The 20,804-nt window shown below is 35.5% G+C and overlaps 1 protein-coding gene across 1 annotated transcript; it reads left to right on the top strand.

The window, feature by feature from the left end:
• Positions 1-13,182: 13,182 nt before the first annotated feature.
• Positions 13,183-14,016, top strand: LOC145045203 (uncharacterized). The gene has a single exon (XM_078993548.1). It carries the CDS (start codon positions 13,183-13,185, stop codon positions 14,014-14,016), a length of 834 nt encoding a protein of 277 aa, XP_078849674.1.
• Positions 14,017-20,804: the final 6,788 nt, after the last annotated feature.

Genomic DNA, 20,804 nt, shown 5'->3' with positions numbered 1-20,804 from the left:
TGCATGTATAATAGAGAAAACATAGATCCAAGGTATTTAGGGTTGCATGTACACTTAGGAGTGTTAGAATGCTCATAACCCAACAACTTGTTCCTTAGTACCCTAAGGGTTCTTACTTGGACTGCGCATTGATCTGGTGCTTCTAGTAGTACGGGCCCTATACTACCTTCCACACGCATGAGCATTCATTCCAAGTCCTCCTCCTAGGATCCTAGATCACAAGTACTCTACTTCTCGCTAAGCATCGGCTACCCTTCGGTAGGCCCCTCATAAGCTCCTCACTGCTACCTATTCACTCTCAGGCATCTCATAGCAGCAGTAATCTCCTAGGGTAAGGCATCACAGATCAGGTCATTCTAGTCCTAATATGAATACCTAGCCTACTCTAGCATGCATAACATATCATATCACATCTCATAACACATAACGTAAGGGTATTTTAGGAAATCACCTTTCGGGCGCTGACTGATTGTACACACTGCTTCCTTCTTAAATTCTTTTACTTTTTAGAAAAATTGTTTCTTGTATTCAAACTTTCTCAAATCCTCAGTTTGAGTTCAAATACGCCCCAAGGTGCATCCGAATCCCTTGAACCAAGGATCTGATACCAACATGTAACAACGTGAATTTTCAAAACAATTTTTCATTTTTCAAATAACATAAAACTCATTCAATATTATACAACAACTCAACCCTACTTGTTCCTTAGTACCCTAAGGATTCTTACTTGGACTGCGCATTGATCTGGTGCTTCTAGTAGTACGGGCCCTATACTACCTTCCACACCGCATGAGCCTTCATTCCAAGTCCTCCTCCTAGGATCCTAGATCACAAGTACTCTACTTTTCGCTAAGCACCAGCTACCCTTCGGTAGGCCCCTCATAAGCTCCTCACTGCTACCTATTCACTCTCAAGCATCTCATAGCAGTAGTAATCTCCTAGGGTAAGGCATCACAGATCAGGTCATTCTAGTCCTAATATGAATACCTAGCCTACTCTAGCATGCATAACATATCATATCACATCTCATAACACATAACGTAAGGGTATTTTAGGAAATCACCGTTCGGGCGCTGACTGATTGTACACACTGCTTCCTTCTTAAATTCTTTTACTTTTTAGAAAAATTGTTTCTTGTATTCAAACTTTCTCAAATCCTCAGTTTGAGTTCAAATACGCCCCAAGGTGCATCCGAATCCCTTGAACCAAGGATCTGATACCAACATGTAACAACGTGAATTTTCAAAACAAATTTTCATTTTTCAAATAACATAAAACTCATTCAATATTATCAAATTCTCAAGTTTAACAAATGTCATTACGATAAAAACATATCCCAAGGTCATAAAATAAATCTCCTGCCAGTGTGTACAGATCATGTTGGCGCCTTCCCGCGATCATTGCTAGTACCTGAAACACATAACACATAACAGTGTAAGCATAAATGCTTAGTGAGTTCCCCAAAATACCACATACAACACATACGCCACTCAAGGCCATAATTCTATGGGATCTTTCGATCCCTGTGTCTCAGTGGGCTTCCATACCAACTCTGGTAGACCTTCCGGTCCTACCCGTATGACCTTCCGGTCCTCATCATCTTGACCTTTCGGTCCATACACTATTGACCTTCCGGTCCATATCATGGTACTCATAACATAGCATAACACATACATATCACATAGCAACACATAACACATACTCCGTGTAACATATAAGACCTTCCGATCACACATAGTTACCATTCTAGGTAAAGTATAGTGAGAAGGCTCACCTTGTATTCTGTCTAGTAACTCACGTGCTTAGTATCCCCAAACCTCGTAATAATGACCTAGCTCTGCCTAAACATATAAGCAATCATCTCAAATCATTTAGGGCTCTTTAGGCTAGACTAGTTCGTTCCAATGTTCTCTTAGAAGGCTAAAAGACCATTTTAAAGGTCCAAAAGTCCAAGTGTTGACCCAACCTTAAAAGTCAATGAAAGTCAACGGTTAAACTTTGACCAGACTTGTTGAGTGCATATAAGTGACTCAGCGAGTTCTAAACCTCACTCGACTCGTCGAGTGAACCTTCCACTCGACGAGCTACGACCGGTCACGAGTCGCGGGGCAACCCGACTCGACTCGTCGAGTTCCCTTATGTACTCGGCGAGTTCCTTCCATGGCAACACTCAAACGACCTTCTGAGGTCAGATCTGCTTCTCTAACTAGTAGATCTAAGCTTCTAGTACTCAAAAGCACATAACGCTTCAAACTTTACGTTCATGCAACACACATAGAGCCATAAATGGAGAAATAACCTTCAAAATGGTAACCTATTCTCAAAACTCTCATGAAACAGCTTAAAGCGGAAGGTTGGGACTTTTTGGACCTCTGATGATCGAAATCTAGCATCTACACCACCTTAGGACATCACATGCTTCAAGATCCAACTCAAAATGATGCAAAGAAACCCTAGATTTAAGAAATATATCAAATACACGAAATGGGAAAGGATTGGTACCTCCAAATGCGAATCTCAGTATTAACAACACAGATCCAAGCTCCACAATCGATCTAGCTTGGACTTTCCCACTCCTTCTTGCAAGATCACACCAAAAGGATGAAGAATTAGCCTTTCCCTTGCTCTCTAAGCTCTCTTTGCTCTCTAGGGTTTCTCAGGGGAGTAAGTGGCCGCAAATGAAGACCATAAGGACCTTTAAATAGGTCCTAAACCCGAGAAATTAGGGTTTCTGACATCAGCGTGGACTCGTCGAGTCCACCTATCGACTCGTTGAGTCCGTTCATTAATCCAGTCAGCAATCGCGATCCTACTGGACGAGTTTAAGCGTCAACTCGCTGAGTCCCTCCTCATAACTCTAAATAAATAATTAAAATATGATACCTGGAAATCCGGATGTTACATGACCAACGTACATAATAGACGTTTCGGGTTGTCACACTACACTTACCTACTCTACACGAGCCAACATTGGTACCTTCGACCTATTCCTACTGAAGGAAACTCACCTCGTATGTTAACTATGAAATCTTGTGTAAGGAATCTCCGACTGCTGCTCCAACGACTCCCCGGCTATCGTTATTATAATAATCACTTAGTCAAAAACTGAGAATCCTTCTAAGGGTAAAATGATCATTTTACCCTTGGTTAAAGTCTACATTCTGGTCAATGTCAACATTTTGGGTTGACCCAACTCGTCGAGTTCTATAACTCAGAATTCCTGAAATCGCGATCCAACTCGCCAAGTCACCCCCTAACTCGCCGAGTTCCCTGACTACTCATAGTCACGATTTGGCGAATCAACTTACGAGTCCCTTCACAACCTCACCGAGTCCTACCTTGTACAAAAATTGGGATAAAACGACTCAACTTGTCAAGTTCCTCTCTGGACTCACCGAATTCTTCAGTCTGTTTGGTTCGTTTTAAAGGATTAAGTCCCTATTCTCCAGATCCAAACCCATACTTCATTTTCATACTGGAAATACCCTTTTAAGGGTAAAGTTTCCAACTTTAAACGTCAATAGTCCTTCTCAATGGGTTTAGCTCAAACTCTAGTTCTTTAGGACATAAATATTTCTCCAAAAGCCTTATTACTCCAAACCAAAGCATGAAAACCGAGATCCAGGTACTATACACCAAAAGAACACGTAAAGTCTCAGGCTTTCCTTCCATGCATGGCCTTTTGGGGCTTAAAAGGCCATAATAACACCTTAAAGCTTTCATGGGGCTTCCATAGTCATAAAGTTTGGACCTTTATGCCATGAAACCCCTTCTAGATCCCATATCTGAAAGGTAAGTCACTTGGGACGTCCATTTCCCAAGGATTAAGCTTCTTGGACCAAGAACCCTCATAAAGTAAAAATAAGGAGATCTAATAAACAAATAGATAATTTAGAGACTTGATTACCAAAAAATGGTGAGGATGGAAGGAATTCTCTGGATCTACTATCTTCTCCTTGAACATTCTAGCTTCGTCTTCTTCCTCAAGCTTCAAGAACACACACAGATCACTCAAAATGGCTCACAAGCTCACACAAAGCTCTAGGGTTTCGTGGATTAGGGTTTGGGATTTAGAGGGAGGGGGAATGAGGCCATAAGGTGGGATTAAAAGGCTTAAATAGGGTGCGAAACCCCGAAATTAGGGTTTCACTCTAGCAGATCTACTCGCCGAGTTGAGGGCTCTCAACTCGTCGAGTAGATTGCTTAAAAACCCGCATCCAATCTCGTTTCTACTCGACGAGTCTAGGGCTCCCAACTCGTCGAGTAGCTCTACGAAAATGAATAAATTGTAAATAAATGCGTACCAGGAATCATGCATTACATTGTATTTATAAAGATAACTTGTTTTGTTTTGATGTTATTCATCATAATAATATTTATGATCTTTATTCTTGTAATGATGTCTCACATGGAAAGTTGGTACATACATATAACGGTAAAAGATTCAAGTATGATTTCAGTCAAACATATGTTTCCTCTTAGTCGTATAAAAAAAGAAATCTATAAAGTATAATCAAATGGAATTTCGAAAACAAAATTTATAAATACTCTGGCTTATGTGAATCTTGTTTGCGAGGAAAGACGACCAAGGCACCTTCCATTGATCTAGATGAGAGGGTCGAGGATTTATTAGGACTCATATATATTGATCTGGTGATAAATAATTGTATTACATTTATTAATGATTACAATAATATGGTTATGTCTACTTGTTGAGACATAAACATAAAGTTATTGAAATATCCAAGACCTTTTTAAAATAAAATCGGTTTGTTAAGATTACAACATCCATTCAATGATTAAGACGGTGAACATACGAGTAAAGAGGTCTTATATCATCAAATGGATCATGGAATTATCTTAGACTTCACTCCACCTGGAACACCATAACATACTATAGCATGGTGGTTTATATAAGAGGAAGAATCAAACTTTACTTGATATGGTTCGATCATACTGAGTCAAACAATATACATGTATCCTTTTAGAGTTATGATATATAGTTTACAACACACATACTTTATATAGATCCAATTAAGAAGGTAAATAAGACAGACTAGACATCATATGAGTTATGGTATAGGTAAGATCTGAAGTTGCCTTACATGAGCATTTGAGGTTGTAAAACCCACACACTATGTGAGACTTGTAACAAAATAGAGATCATAATTCTCAAGTGTATAATTGTAGGGTACCCAAAATAAATGATGTGAAACTATTCTTATAACCCTAGCAAATATAAAATCTTTCTTGTGTTGGGTTTTGGTATACTACAACATCCTATGGTGCACATACAACCCTAAATACCTTGGATCTATGTTTTCACTAATTATACATGCAAATGGTTTCCAAGGTATTAATTTTACAACTAGAATGCATTTAACATAAAAATATAATATACTAGTTAGCATGACATACCTTTTGATGGAGCTTGAATTCTTGGTGTATTTGGCCTTAAAGAGCTTAGACCCAATAGTGTGGAAGCCTCAAATGGAATCACAACACACCATGGACAAAGGATGAACTTGAGAGAGAATTCCATGCACACAAAAGACACCATGAACTCTAAAAAAATACAAGTGGCGATTTTGGGCAATGAAGTATCTATTTATATGAGGGATTTCTAGGGTCATGGATATAACCCAAATCCATACCCATGGGTTTTTTGATCCATGGTGCATGTGGCCCAACTCTTTATGTATCCATACATAAACTTGGTCCAACATGGATCCTAAGCTCAACACATATAAATATAACTAATTATCATAATTAGTCCCCATAGATTTAATTAGTCTCTTTTGACCATTAAATTAATTCTTAATCAATACTAATTAAAACACATGATTTCATATTAATATATTATAACTTATAATATATTAATAAACCATAAATAACCTTCTCTCAAAAGTCCATCCTAACAAATTGTCCTGATGATATGCAACCCAAATGGACCATGCTACTCTCGGGTCGAATACATACCAATAATAGTTATGGGCGTAGACACCTAATCCAACATGTTGATCATGTTATGAGTTTCTAGAGTGAAATCTTTTGTTATAAGAAGAAAGTAGGAGAAATGTAGGTCTCAAATAAACTGGAGAACCGTAAGATGCAACACCTTCTACATATATATATATATATATATATATATATATATATATATATATATATATATATATATATATATACTAGAAAACAACGTGACAAACCCACGAACATATTTACACAAACACAACATGAAACACATGTGATTCTTATATGTGCTATGGTTTTTCAATATCCTAAGATATATATAAATTATGTATGTCTGCTAAAGAAGTTGAACTGTAAGATCATTAAGAAGACACTATTTAGTAATAACTTCATCATATCCAGAATGTGATAAATGGTTTGAGGACATAAATACAAATATGTAGTTCATGAAAAGACAATCAATATTGGAACTTTGTTGATCTTCCACCTAATAGCATGCATGTTGGGTATAAGTTGGCCTTCAAGAAGAAGACCGCGATACAAGAAAATATACATTCCTTTAAGGCCCAACTAGCGGTGAAGGGTTTCACACAAACTCATGATATATACAGTATGAGGAAACCTTCTCATCATTTGCAAGCATTAAAGTTATCAAAATAGCTATTGGTATAGTTGCATACGAATGATTATAGGATATGACAAATTTATGTCAAAACCATCTACTTGAATGGTTACCTAAAGTTATTTGTGAAGCTAAAATATTCTAAAAGAGTGTGAAAGCTTGAAATATATAATTGAGGATTGGGTCGGGCATATAGGAACTAGGATATTGGGAGTAACCAAATGTTTTTGTGAAGCTAAAACATTCTAAGAGAGTGTGAAAACTTTAAATATCTAATTGTGGATTGAATCGAGCATTGAGAAACTCGGATATTTGGTTGAAAAAAATCAAAGAGTTTGGTTTTGATAAGAAAAATATACATTATAGATATAATACGTAATATATACATACATACATACATACATATACATACATATATATATATATATATATATATATATATATATATATATCATCTTGTTTTGCATCATCGACTTCTTCAACATACATTTTTAATGAAATTATAACATTCTTTGACAATAGTAATAACACAATATTTGTTATATTTAGACCAATGTGTATAGGAGCTTCTCAATTTTACATGTCTCTGATCTTTCATGTCATCCATCACTACTCCAACGCCACATCATTCTCCATCATTATTGCTTGGCCTTCCTTTTCACATAGGAAATTAGCATCTTTTATTTTTTTCTAATTTTCCTTTAATCATTAAGTTACACTATACAAGCGTAAGAACCAAAAAAATAAGGGATAGTGTATGGTTCATTCTCACCATAGAAGGCCCAAAAGTGAGGAAAAAAGGGGTGGAATCGGCGAACACCACATATTCATAAATGCCATTGCCATCTCAAATACTCCACAGTCTTAAGTCTTAACGAGGTCACAAGCTAAAATTTTAAACTGATTCAACATGAAATATATTCAGGAGGAATAAATGTCATTTGCATGATAATAACGTGATAATTCTTGGAAAACAAAGGGTATTAATTCCCGAGTTATATAAAAAAATCTTATATGGTTTTCATATATATATATATATATATATATATATATATATATATATATAATATATATATATATATATATATATATATATATATAACGATCATTCAGATTTCTTCAATTACATCAGCGAACAACATTATCTAGTGTTAACCAATTATCGATCTTCAACAAAATTATCATGCTATATTCACATATGAATATGTTTTCGCACCTAAATCATTATATGATTATTAAAACACAAAACAAATATGCAAGTCTATATGTTATTCATATGTGAATAACATATAAAAATTATATACATATTTGTGAATACACCTTGTAATATTCATATGTGAATATACTGTGTAATATTCGTATATGAATACGCCATCTAATATATTCATAAGTGAATATATCATGTAATATTTACAAGTGAATATACTATGTAATATTCACATATGATATACCATGTAATACTATGTAATATTCACATATGAAGATACCATCTAATATCTACAAGTGAATACTATGTAATATTCACAAGTGAATGCATCATATAACATTTAAATATGAATATATTGTAACATATTCACAAGTTTATATACTATCTAATATTCATATGTGAATATACTATGTAAATTGTTATTATTATGAACTAACAATATATTTTTTACATTTTTGAAGTGTATTCACATGTTTTTTCAGGTATGGTTATAACTCAATAAATGAATAACATTTGAATCAATGGTTGGTTCATATCCCAGTGGTTGACGATTGGTTGATGTAATTGAGAAGATATCGTTGACAAAGACAATATATTTCTATATTCAAGTGTAAATGTTATACAATTTAATATATTGTTCATTTTGATCGTGTTAAATTCAAATGTTAATGATATTCATTAATCAATATAATGTCGTTTGTCTTAGTATAATGTTGAATTTACAAGTTAAATAATATTGTTACAGTATACAAAAAAAACTATTAACAACCAATTCTTATAGTGTATTATTTATTTATGTATATAAATGTTGTATGCACAAAATAAATAAACATGTATAGTTTATTTACATAAAAAAATTCATAGATTATAATCATGTTTTTACTAGATAGATTAAAGTTAGTAACATCATTAGTAAATATGTCGTAATGATTTCTAAACTTTATTCATATATGAATAAAGAACATGTCATGATGATGTCATCACTAGTAGGAATGGAAATTTAGCGACATCATCAAAAAAATTTGCCGCAATGAAGTATAATCTCGGAATTGGACGAAATTAGCATAGTAGATGTAAAATTTTGCGATTTACAAAACTCACCGCTTCGCCGTGATGTATGGTGTTTTTCGGCCATTAAGAACTGTTTAGGGCCTCAAAATGACATTTTCTCCTTTTATAATTTTCCAAAAAATAAAAGTTATCATTTATTCACAAATAAATATAACATTAATAAAAAAAAATATGCTTATATGATTATATTATTAACCTAAAAGATTAGTTGTATGTGAATAAATATATATTCTTATCAATATATATATATATATATATATATATATATATATATATATATATATATATATATATATATATATATTAATTTTGTATATTTTGTAGTTCTTGGTTTTATTGACAGTTTTCTTTATTTGTGAATACTATATATATATATATATATATATATATATATATATATATATATATATATATATATATATATATATATTCACATTTTATTATTACATATATATTCATTTGTGAATACTACATATGTTGACATGTGGATATAATGCTTATATGTTATTCATATATGAATTACAAACTTGCTTAGGACCTCAAAACGATGTTTTTTTTTCTGAAAAAATACGTTATCAATTATGAATATTATATGTATTCATTTGTGAATATTACATGTATTTGCATGTGAAAATAATTTGTATATGTTATTCACATATGAATTACATAGTTGTTTTGTGTTTTTAAAACACATATATTGATTCTCGTGTAAAAATATATTCACTTGTGAATATTATGTGATATATTTAGTTTATACATTTCATCGAACAGTTGAGGTGCAAATAAATTAACTTATATAATTATGGTAAAAATTAACAATTGAAGCCAATAATTACAACACAAATCAAATCCTATCAAAATCGATCAATAATCAGTAGATTTAGATCAAAAATTTTGGAAAAAAAGTGTATAAAAAATGAAGTTTTTCAAGCATGAAAAGCGATTTTTAAAAAATTCTTCAAATATAGGGTTATGTTGATGCACTTTCGATTGCTATCTGTTGTTTTATATTGGTGAATGTTCAATTGATGAAATTTCGATAACTAGTGGTCGCTAAATGATGTGACATCAATAAATATGAATTATGTTTAACGAGTTTGCTTGACATCAACGAAACTGGATAAGATTAAATTACGAGTTATACTTAATAGTATGAATAAGTGTTTTTTTATGATAAATCACAACATTTTGATGAAATAACGAAGATATTTGATGAAGAATTGATGTTTTTACGAAATATCGATGTTTTTTTTATGATGGACAGATGACATTGATATTTATAAAGAACATATGATGTTGATGAAGAACAAATGAACGATCTAGATAAATAAATGACAGATGATGTTGATGAAGAATACATGAATGATTCAGAAAAACAACGTATCTTTAATGATTTAATTTAAATTTGTTATATATATATATATATATATATATATATATATAAATGATTCGTTAGAATAATTCTCTCGTTCTTAATTTTTTTTATTATTTTTTTTTTAATATTAAAACCACTTTTACTACAGTAATACTTTCTTTTTCTATAAAAAGGGAATAATATGCATGGGCACATGTCAACCTAGGCCTTATCCCAACCAATTTTGATCGCCACCATAACTCAAATCTGGCTGTCCAAGCTTGATGGTCAACGTCCACCTAAAGGATTTGGTGGGAACCATCACAGCCAATCAATAACTCGCCTAAACTTTCTATTCCTTCTCTTATCTTCTTCAATGGCGATTGTTTTTTCTTTTTTTTTACTAAATTGCGATTTCTTGTCATATACCATATTAACTGCAATGTTAAATGAAACATATGCTTTAAAATCATTAGCTAAAAATTTATATATTATAACTATAATTTTACAAATAAATAAATTATTTATTTACTTATATAAATAATTTTGTAATTAGCATTTACCTTATTTTATTATGAACTAATAGCTTTTGTAGTTGAACTTCCGTTTAAAAAATATATTATTTTAAACTATATATATATATATATATATATATATATATATATATATATATATATATATTTATATGCATATGGAATTTATTATTAAATTTATGCAAGATTAACAAGATAATTGGTAACAAATTTTCCTTATATAATAAAATAATAGTTTTTACTGTCACGTGTCAACTTTTTAGACTATCTAATAAATTATTTTTCAATCCAATTTTTTCAATGAAATTACTGATATGCCCTTCTGTTGTGTTTTGAATTCAACTTTGCCTCTTATCCCTACAAATAACAAAAGATTATTCTAGAATCATAAAGGATAATTGAAGGAGAATAGATTATTTTGTTGTCTTATTTATCTTCTAGTTTTTTGCTTTTCTTCTATTTATTCTGCTTTGTAATCGTTTTTATTTAAATATCAGAAAAACCCTTTTGATATCAGATCTTTCATGCTATCAGAGTAGGGTCTTAAGGACCACCACTCGTAACCTAATATGGCCGGAGATAATTCTGATCAAACCAGCTGTCGTGGCAAGAATGACGCCAACTCACCATACTACATACTCCCCTATAATCTACCCAAATAAACTACAACGACTGGGCCAAGGAGATGGCAAATTTTTTGTTTACGAAGAACAAGATGGGGTTCGTGGATTGAACGATTCCAAAAGCAGAGAAAACAGACGAAACTTACATGCAGTGGATGCGTTGAGATGCCATGATCATCGGATGGCTGACGACTGTGATGGATAAAGGCATTAGGGAGAGCATGAAATAAGCCAACGTCTCCTCTAAAATATGGGACAATCTGAGGGGAAGGTTCGGGAAGTAGAGTGCCCCTCGATCCTATGAACTAAAGCAATCCCTCTTGGTTACTCACCAAGATGATTCATCAGTTTCAACATATTATACCAAACTCTCTGGTATTTGGGACGAGATACAATCTGTTTTACCAATACCACAATGTACCTGTGGAAACTACTCTTGCAACATCAGAAATAGACTATCCGAATTCAAAGAGAAAGAGCTGCTATACGAGTTCTTAATGGGACTCGATGGAGATTTTTCCACAATATGGACCCATGTTCTTTCTATCAAGCCAACACCTACCATTGGAGAAGATTATCGTCTTGCTTCTAAAGAGGAACAACAAAGGAAAATCACAATGGCCAAGAGAGCACAAGTGGAGCCGGCTGCATTCAGAACCCAATGATTGTGCAAAGGACCTTTTAATTCTCAACGGAACAACAAAGGACCTTTAAAAGATTCCAAGAGAAATACATGAGAATAGATTGTTCATTGCAACTACTGTGGGAGAGATGCTCACCAGCGAAAGTATTCCTTCAAGTTAATTGGCTACCCTGAATGGTGGCTCAAAAAGGCAAAAGTCGAGAAAGTGAAACCAAAAGTTGCACACATCGAGTCTGAGCTCGGTTTAGCCGGCCTAATCGACGCTCAATATCAAGCACTCATGAAACATTTTACGTCAACAAACATAAATCTGAAGGTGACCCATCTCGTAAGGCAAACATGGATGGTAAGCATGACAAAACTAATGATTGGATCATAGATTCAGGTTCGAATGAACATATCATCCATAAATTATAGTCTCTCGAGAACGGTACTCGAACAACATCAGAGGCACCTGTTATGATACCAAACGGTGACAACATACCAGTGATAGCAAAAGGGGAATACACTCTAGTTGGTGGGAATAAAATCAATGAAGTTTTATGCATTCCTAATTTTAATTGCAATTTACTTTCCGTTAGTAGATTATCAAAAGAATTCCAATGTGTAGTGAGTTTTTTTTCGGATTTTTGTGTAATGTAGGGCTTACACTCGAAGAAGTTGATTGGCATGGGTGGTTGTGTGTGTTGCCTATATCGGATGGGTATGGCTACTCAAGAAAGGAAGTCCATGGCAACTAAAGTTGATGCTAGAGTTTGGCATTCAAGACTAGGTTATGTTTCTAATTCAAAGTTATTGAATATAGATTTTTTTTAAAGATATTTCTTTCAATTTTAAAGACGAATTGTGTGATTCGTGTGTTAAAGCTAAACACACACAGACTCCCTTTCCTAAGAGTTTTATTAAGACTAATGAATGTTTTGATTTAATTCATTGTGACATATGGGGTAAATATCGTAAATCATCAACAACCCATGCCGGTTTTTTGTTAACCATTGTAGACGATTTTAGTAGAGCCATCTAGGTCTTTCTCATTAACCATAAAAATGAAGCAAGGGATTGTTTGATAAGTTCTCATAATATGGTCAAAACTTAATTTTCAAAGCTAATAAAATGGGTTAGAAGTGATAATGGAGGTGAATTCACTTTTAATCGCATGAAGGAGTTCAATGCTTGTGAGGGCATCCTACTAGAAACCACTTGCCCCCACAAACCCCAACAAAACGGGGTGGTCGAATGTAAACATCGACATCTCCTTGAAACCGCTCGGGCCGTCATGTTCCATGCAAACATCCCAAAGCTTTTACAGGGAGAGTGTATAAAGGCTATGCTATATGAAGTCGTGTTTAGACAAAAACTATATTATGAGCACATGAGAACCTTGGGTTATTTGGCCTATTATAGTAGTCTAGAGACAGGAGGTAATAAGTTTGAGCTACTTGACATTGAACATGGGAGAATGACAATCTCTTGCAATGTTAAATTCGTTGAAACCAATTTTCCGTTTGCACAACTCAATTCGAAGAACTCAACATCTCATGCGTTTGAGACACCAAGATGGCAAGAAGATGATTGGGTTAAACAAGTTGAAGCTGAAAACAATGAAGGGAATGCAACAGCCCATTCAGGTTCTCAAGCCGAATCCACTGAGACCACCTTTCCATATTATCCATTTGATTTAGTTTGTTCTAGAGGTGAAACACAACCAAAGATTGAAACTGAAACTCAACATCTTCATGATGAACATCAAGCCCCAAGAGCCACAAGAACAAGAATCCCACCATCTCGGCTGCAAGATTATGAAGTCACTTTGCCACCCTCCATCGACCATGCAAAACCCGTGCCTAATAGAACTTCTTCCACGGTACATCCTGTTTCAAATTACGTTTCTTATGATAAATTTTCAACTTATAATCAAGTTTTTTTAGCGGCCACTACTTCAGTTACTGAGCCCAAATCCTTCAAAGAAGTTATGCAAGATGATAATTAGCGCCTTTCCATGCAACATGAAATTTAAGCTCTTGAAGATAATGAGACATGGACATCGGAAACTCTTCTGGAAGGGAAACATCCCATTGATTCGAAATCGGTCTACAAAATAAAATACAAACCCAATAGAGAAATCAAAAGCTACAAGGCTCGTCTTATTGCAAGAGGTTTTACAAAAATTAAAGTAGTCGACTATCATGACACGTATGCTCCGGTTGCGAAACTAGTGACAATTCGAACACTCATCACCACTATGGTTAAAAGAAATTGGTCGTTGCATCAACTGGATGTTAATAATGCGTTCCTCCATGGCGATTTGCAAGAGGAGGTCTATATGAAAGTCCCACAATGTTTCTGTAACAAAGAAGATACTAAAGTATCTCGTCATAGAAAGTCTTTGTACGGGATGAAACAAGCCTCTCGTACTTGGAATCAAAAGTTTACGATCTCCTTACTGGAGATTGGGTTCAAACAATCACATGGTGATCATTCTCTTTTCACCTACAATGTAAAGGGCAAGTTTATTGCAATCTTGATTTACGTTGATGATGTGGTCATCACTGGTAATGACGAGGATATTATTCAAACAACCAATGATCACTTAAACGTTAACTTTAGCATCAAAGACCTTGGCCCTTTGAAGTATTTTTTTAGGCATAGAAGTTGCTCGTACTAAAGATGGGATGATCCTAAGTCAACACAATCACTCCATGGACATTTTTTCTGATTGTGGATAACTTGGTTGTTGCCCTAGTGCATTTCCCATGGAGAAAAACTTGAAACTTGACCATTGTCATGAAAGCCACAAAGCTGATGCATCCCTTTACCGACATCTCATCAGGAGGTTATTATATCAATAGGCTACACGACCAGATATTGCTTATGCTGTAAGTGTCCTTAGCCAATTCATTTATTACCCTAGGACAGATCATATGAAAGTCATTCCTCATGTGCTTCGATACCTAAAGTCCATTCTTGGTCAAGGCATTTTCATACCCAAGAATAGTGGTTTTAACCTTGTCGCTTACAGTGATGTTGATTGGCTGGGATGCCCTTATACGAGACGTTCAAGGACTGGTTACTTGTTGCTTTTGGGAGGTGCTCCTATGTCCTGGAAGACAAAGAAACAGTCTATGGTTTCACGTTCGTCTGCAGAGGCTGAATATCAAGCCATGGCTACAACGGTTAACAAGGTGCTTTTCATGCGTTGGTTACTCAATGATCTTACAGTCAACCTTAAAGATGGTACGTCTCTTTATTGAGACAATCAAGTTGCCCGACATATTGCCAACAATCCAGTTTTCCATGAACGAACTAAACACGTTGAGATGGATTGTTTTTTTGTTCGAGAACAAGTTGAATCTCACGAGATCCTGCCACTCCATGTGTCCAACAAACAACAAATTGCAGATCTTCTTACTAAACCTTTGGGAGATCAACCCTTCGTGAGTTACTTGGAAGGCTGGTTGTTCGTAACCTCCACACTCCAGAGAGTAAAAGATTTTGCTAGAATCATAAAGGATAATTCAATGAAAATAGATTATTTTGTTGCCTTCTTTATCTCCAAGTTTTTCGCTTTTCTTATATTTATTCTTCTTTGTATTCGTTTCTTTAAAAATATAAGAAAAACCCTTTTGATATTAGATTTTTCAAATAAAGTATCAAATTAGTTAACATAAAAAGTCAAATATTTTTAAAGAAACGTATTTATTCCATAGATATCTTTATTTTCATTTTTAATTCACCATTGTCATATTGCGTGATATTATAACCAGTTAAATTAGTTTCTACTAATTGTTATACCATTTTTTTGTCCGTCAATCAATATCCTCTTTTCCTTAGTTCGGTGTGTGTTTTTTTTTATAAAAATATTACAATGATCTATTACGTTTGGAGTAAATCATCAACCAATTTTTTCATGATTCTAATATTTTATATATATTATAAAAAAAAACGGTCAAACTCAGAAAGTGTCTATTACCTTTGAAATTATTTCTAACGTTTTCTTATTTTTAATCGTCTAAACTCCTGCATCAGTTAAAAAAACTGTAGCATTCGGGATTTTCCTAGAGATCACTATGGATTTCATCACAAAGCTTCCTAAGACCACGCGGGAAGTGGATTCGATTTGGGTCATTTTTGATTGATTGACCAAGAGCGTCCATTTTATTCCGATTCAAGAGATCGTTTCGGACAAAAGGTTGGCTGACATCTATATCAGGATAGTAGTGACACGGCACAAGGTGGCAGTCTTAGTGATTTCCGACAGAGATGTGCGGTTCACTTCTAGATTATGGAAGAAGTTTCACGATAATTTGGGTACTCGTCTGCACTTTAGCACTGCTTTTCACCTGCAGACAGATGGTCAGAGTGAGCGGACCATCCAGACTCTGGAGGACATGCTGTGAGCATGTGTTTGAGACTTCGGAGGTAGTTAGGATACTTACCTACCTTTGGCTGAGTTCTCCTATAATAATAGCTATCATGCAAGTATTGACTATCCTCCTTTTGAGATGTTGTATGGGAGGAAGTGCAGGACCCCGATATGCTGGGGTGAGGTGGGTCAGAGGGTCATGGGGAGTATCGAAGTGGTACTCAAGACTACAGAAAGGATCTAGCAGGTTCGGAGCAGGCTTCAGACTGCTCAGAGTCAGCAGAAAAGTTATGCCGACCAACGTCGATCGAACCTGGAGTTCCAGGTCGGGGACATGGTACTCGTGAAAGTTTCACATTGGAAGGGCGTCATTCGATTTAAGTATAAGGAAAGTTGGGCCCCAAGTATATTGGACCCTTCAGGATTGTCGCCCGGGTGGGCAATGTGGCATATAGGCTAGATCTGCCAGCCGAACTTAGCCAGATTCCTATCACCTTTCATGTCTCCCAGGTGCGGAAATGATTGGTAGACGACTCAGCAGTATTACCTATCAAGGATATTTAGGTGGATGATAGTCTGAACTACATCGAGCGGCCAATAGCCAATCTAGATAGGAAGACGAATACGCTGAGGAACAAGGAAGTAGAGCTAGTGAAGGAGCAGCGGCAACACCACAAGGGCTCAGAATGGACTTGGGAGCCGGAGGATGAAATGAGAGAGCACTATCCCGAGTCTAATTCAAGTGGGAAGATTTTTAGCATCCGAGATTTTCCAGGTATTATTCTTATTCATCCTATTGAAGTGTCGTGTGGTTTGGTTTAGGCTTTGACCGTCAGGCCTTACTAGTGGGATGAGGTAGCTGCGTATGTGGGGCGTACAATGTTGTGTACGCCCTACATACTCGTGGAAAGGAAACGCGAAGGCCAAGCACATACGCCCAACATACCAGGAGTACGCCCAGTGTATGTGTGCAGATCCTTAAACCCTAAAAATTATATTTGCTACATATATAAAGAACATAACCCCTTTTGGTTCAGCCTCCCTTCACTCTTACCCAGCCACCATGAAAACCCTAGCTCCGTTTGTGTGCCTTTGTGTTCTAGAAGCCATTTTTGAGTGTTTGTGTGTTATTTTAGTGAGAAAAGAAGAAATGAGCTTGAAGAAGAAGCAAGGATCCACCAAGAGCTTGTAGATCCAGAGGATTGACACCATTTCTGACCCTTTTGAGGTATCAAGCTCCATACTTGACCATTGTATGCTTAGGTTTGTTTATTTGAGGCTTTTATGTTCTTTTTGGACCCCATTGTTGAGAGTGTTTGAGTATTGTTGGTTCCAGAGCGTAAGAGTTGTCCTTTTGGACTCTTAGACGCACCTAGGATCATAAAAATCGGATCTTGGTGGTTAAGCCAAAACCATGCAAGGGCTTGATGGTCTTAAAGTAGGAATAATGGACCAAAATCATGTTTTTACACCCAATCTTGCATGCAAGCACATAAAGTTCGTGAGTTTATGGTTTAGGAGGTCTAAAAGGGCTTGGATTTGCAGTTTGGGCGTAAACAGTTAGCATATTAAGCCATGAATAAAGTCCCAAGGAAGTTGACCAGTACGTTGGGCGTACTCCTTGTGATGCCACGCGTACTGGGTGAAACTCCCCGTCTTGGTTAAGGCCAGCGTACGTTGGGCATACATGTCGGGTACGCCGCGCGTACGCATGCAGATTGGGAAAATTGGGCTTTTGCACCCTAAGAGGATGGGTCTAGACTTTTGGGCCTCATGGCCCACTAAGAAGTATCATTTTGAACTTAGGAATAAGAAACATGAGTATTGGGCCCTTTTGGGCCAAGATTGGGCCCTTTGGAATTATTATATTTGGACTTGGAACTTTTGGGACCATTTGGAGGGGGATAAGGCCTAATTCTGAAATTGGGCAATTAGTGGGATCTTAAGGAATCTTTGATGGGCCATAAGAGAGCTGGGCCTAATAAGCTAGAATTAGGACTCATGTATGTTCCAATTGACCAAGGGATAAAATGGTCATTTTACCCTAAATAATGTTATAGACTCTGATAAGTGTTAATGTAACTAAGATAGTCGGGAGTCATCGGAGCAGCTGTTAGAGATTTCTTCTGTGAGATTCAACACGCAGGTCTATGAGGTGAATTACCTTCCAGTAGAAGTGGGTCTAAGGCACCGATGTCGACCCACTAGTAGTTAGTTACAGTTTAGATGATTGTCTTTTTTATAATTGTCTAGTTTGCTATTAATTGATATGTTCTTTGTGCCAGTACGCTATGTTCTATATGATAGTAGCACTAGGAGGGGAATAGTCCCCCGATCGGTTTTTAGGACCGAAGGGTAGGTCGGACACCCCAGATATGTCTGACAGCATGTTATGATAGATTATTATGTGATAGTAGTAGGGGTGAAATAGTCCACGTGAATGGGTGAGATAGACCGGAGGGTAGGCAGGTACCCTAGAATGGCCTAACATGGGTTATCAACACCCCAGAATGGCTTGACATGGGTATGTTGGGTTTTGAGCATTCTAACACTCCTAAGTGTACATGCAACCCTAAATACCTTGGATCTATGTTTTCTCTATTATACATGCAAATAAGAACATCCAAGGTATTATCCTAATCTAGCATACAAAACAATGAGTGTAACAAGATAGATAACATACCTCTTTGATGTAGAAAGTCTTCATGAAGCTTGAGTGCCTAGCCCCAATAGTGTGGAAGCCTCAAATGGAATCACAATCATCAAAACACTTAGAATAACTTGAGAGAGTCCTACACTTCATGAAATCGGCTAGCCCTTTGTTACCCTCTCTAGTATAATACTAGTGGCCGATTTTGTCAAGAATAGTATCTTTATATAGTGTTACAATTAGGGTAAATCCTTAATTGTCATGGCTTTCCATTTCCTTGGATCCATGGGTTCAAATACACCATGGAGCACCCATGGACCATCATATAGGTTTTAGCCCAACTTGATTATCCATGGAGCATTAGCCCACTATATAAGTATGGATGATTTACACAATCAACCCATATATTTAATTAGTCTTCTTTTGATCACTTAATTAATCCTAGATTAATTCTTGATCAATACTAATTAAATAATCTTATTATTCTTATTATTAATATACTAGAACTTATAATATATTAATAACCATAAGTGTCTTATTTCTCTCATTATAGTCTATCCAAGTGCATGATGGTATGCAACCCAAATGGACCATGCCGGGTCGGGTCAAGTCTTACCAATTATAGTTATGGACTTAGACATTAATCCAACAGTCTCCCACTTGGATAAGTCTAAAACTATTATTGCGTATGACTTCAGGAACCAACCGACAATCGTAGCTCTCAAAAGCTTCTATCGAACTCTGACCTTGTAGATGAACTCTGACCTTGTCAATGACTTGTCCATTAGATAAGGGATCATATAATCCTCTGTTCTCATGATATCAGCCGGACAAATACATGGAACAACGTCGTACTTATTGTCCAGCAGTTTGTTTCCCGATTTTCGATTTGTTTGACAAAGAACTTAATCGAACACATCAATTCAGTTCTGACCGGCCGGTACATAGGTCACAACAAAATCATCGAGGGGCCCAGATATCGCTTCTATTTCTAGAAGGAACAGATAAACTTCGACTCATATGCTTGTTCTACTACTTGTTGAATTGTACACAAAGGCACGTTTTATAACATCAAGTTACTGATGCGTTTACGTGCAATCAATGCACAACCAACTCATAGGTAACAACTCATATCTCTAGTTTGAAGATTTATATGATATTACCGTCTCACGATCACTCGAGATAAATTCCATGAAGTGATACAAGTGAGCGTGGGTTTATTCCAATACTCATAACTTATGAGCACTCATGAATGTTGTAGCAACCATTGCCATGACTAAACCCATTTAGCCATCTACAAACCCGATTCATGACAGTCTTGATTCATACCTACTTCCAACATATGAACGACTGTGGAGTGTTTAAATAACTTAGTCATTCGGAAAGAATAACCTAGCTATTTTGGAAGTCAAAACATGCAAAGTGAAACACAATAATAATCGAATCTAATATGGTCTCAGAATCCTTTTGAATATAAATAAAACCACTTTTTATTTATCACCATATTGATTACACATTATTCAATGTTTCAAATAATCAACTTAAGACTTGAATAAAAACAACAGTCGTCCCATGCTCCTAGCATGTACACTTTGTTTTTCTAAACAATAGTTATGCCATACCCCAAGTATGCACACTATGTTTGTCTATGATCCTTACATTGTGATGTAGATCAATTGAACATGATTCCAATGATACTCATTTCACAATCGCAAATCCTTATTGTAAATGCAAGAATTCCAAATTCATGTCATTTACTGAAATC

The sequence above is a fragment of the Lactuca saligna genome, chromosome 5 (genome assembly GCF_052625555.1).
Source record: "Lactuca saligna cultivar CGN05327 chromosome 5, ASM5262555v1, whole genome shotgun sequence".
NCBI classification, from domain to species: domain Eukaryota; kingdom Viridiplantae; phylum Streptophyta; class Magnoliopsida; order Asterales; family Asteraceae; genus Lactuca; species Lactuca saligna.
Note: the sequence above shows the minus strand (reverse complement) of the source record. Positions and strands in the feature narration are given on the sequence as shown.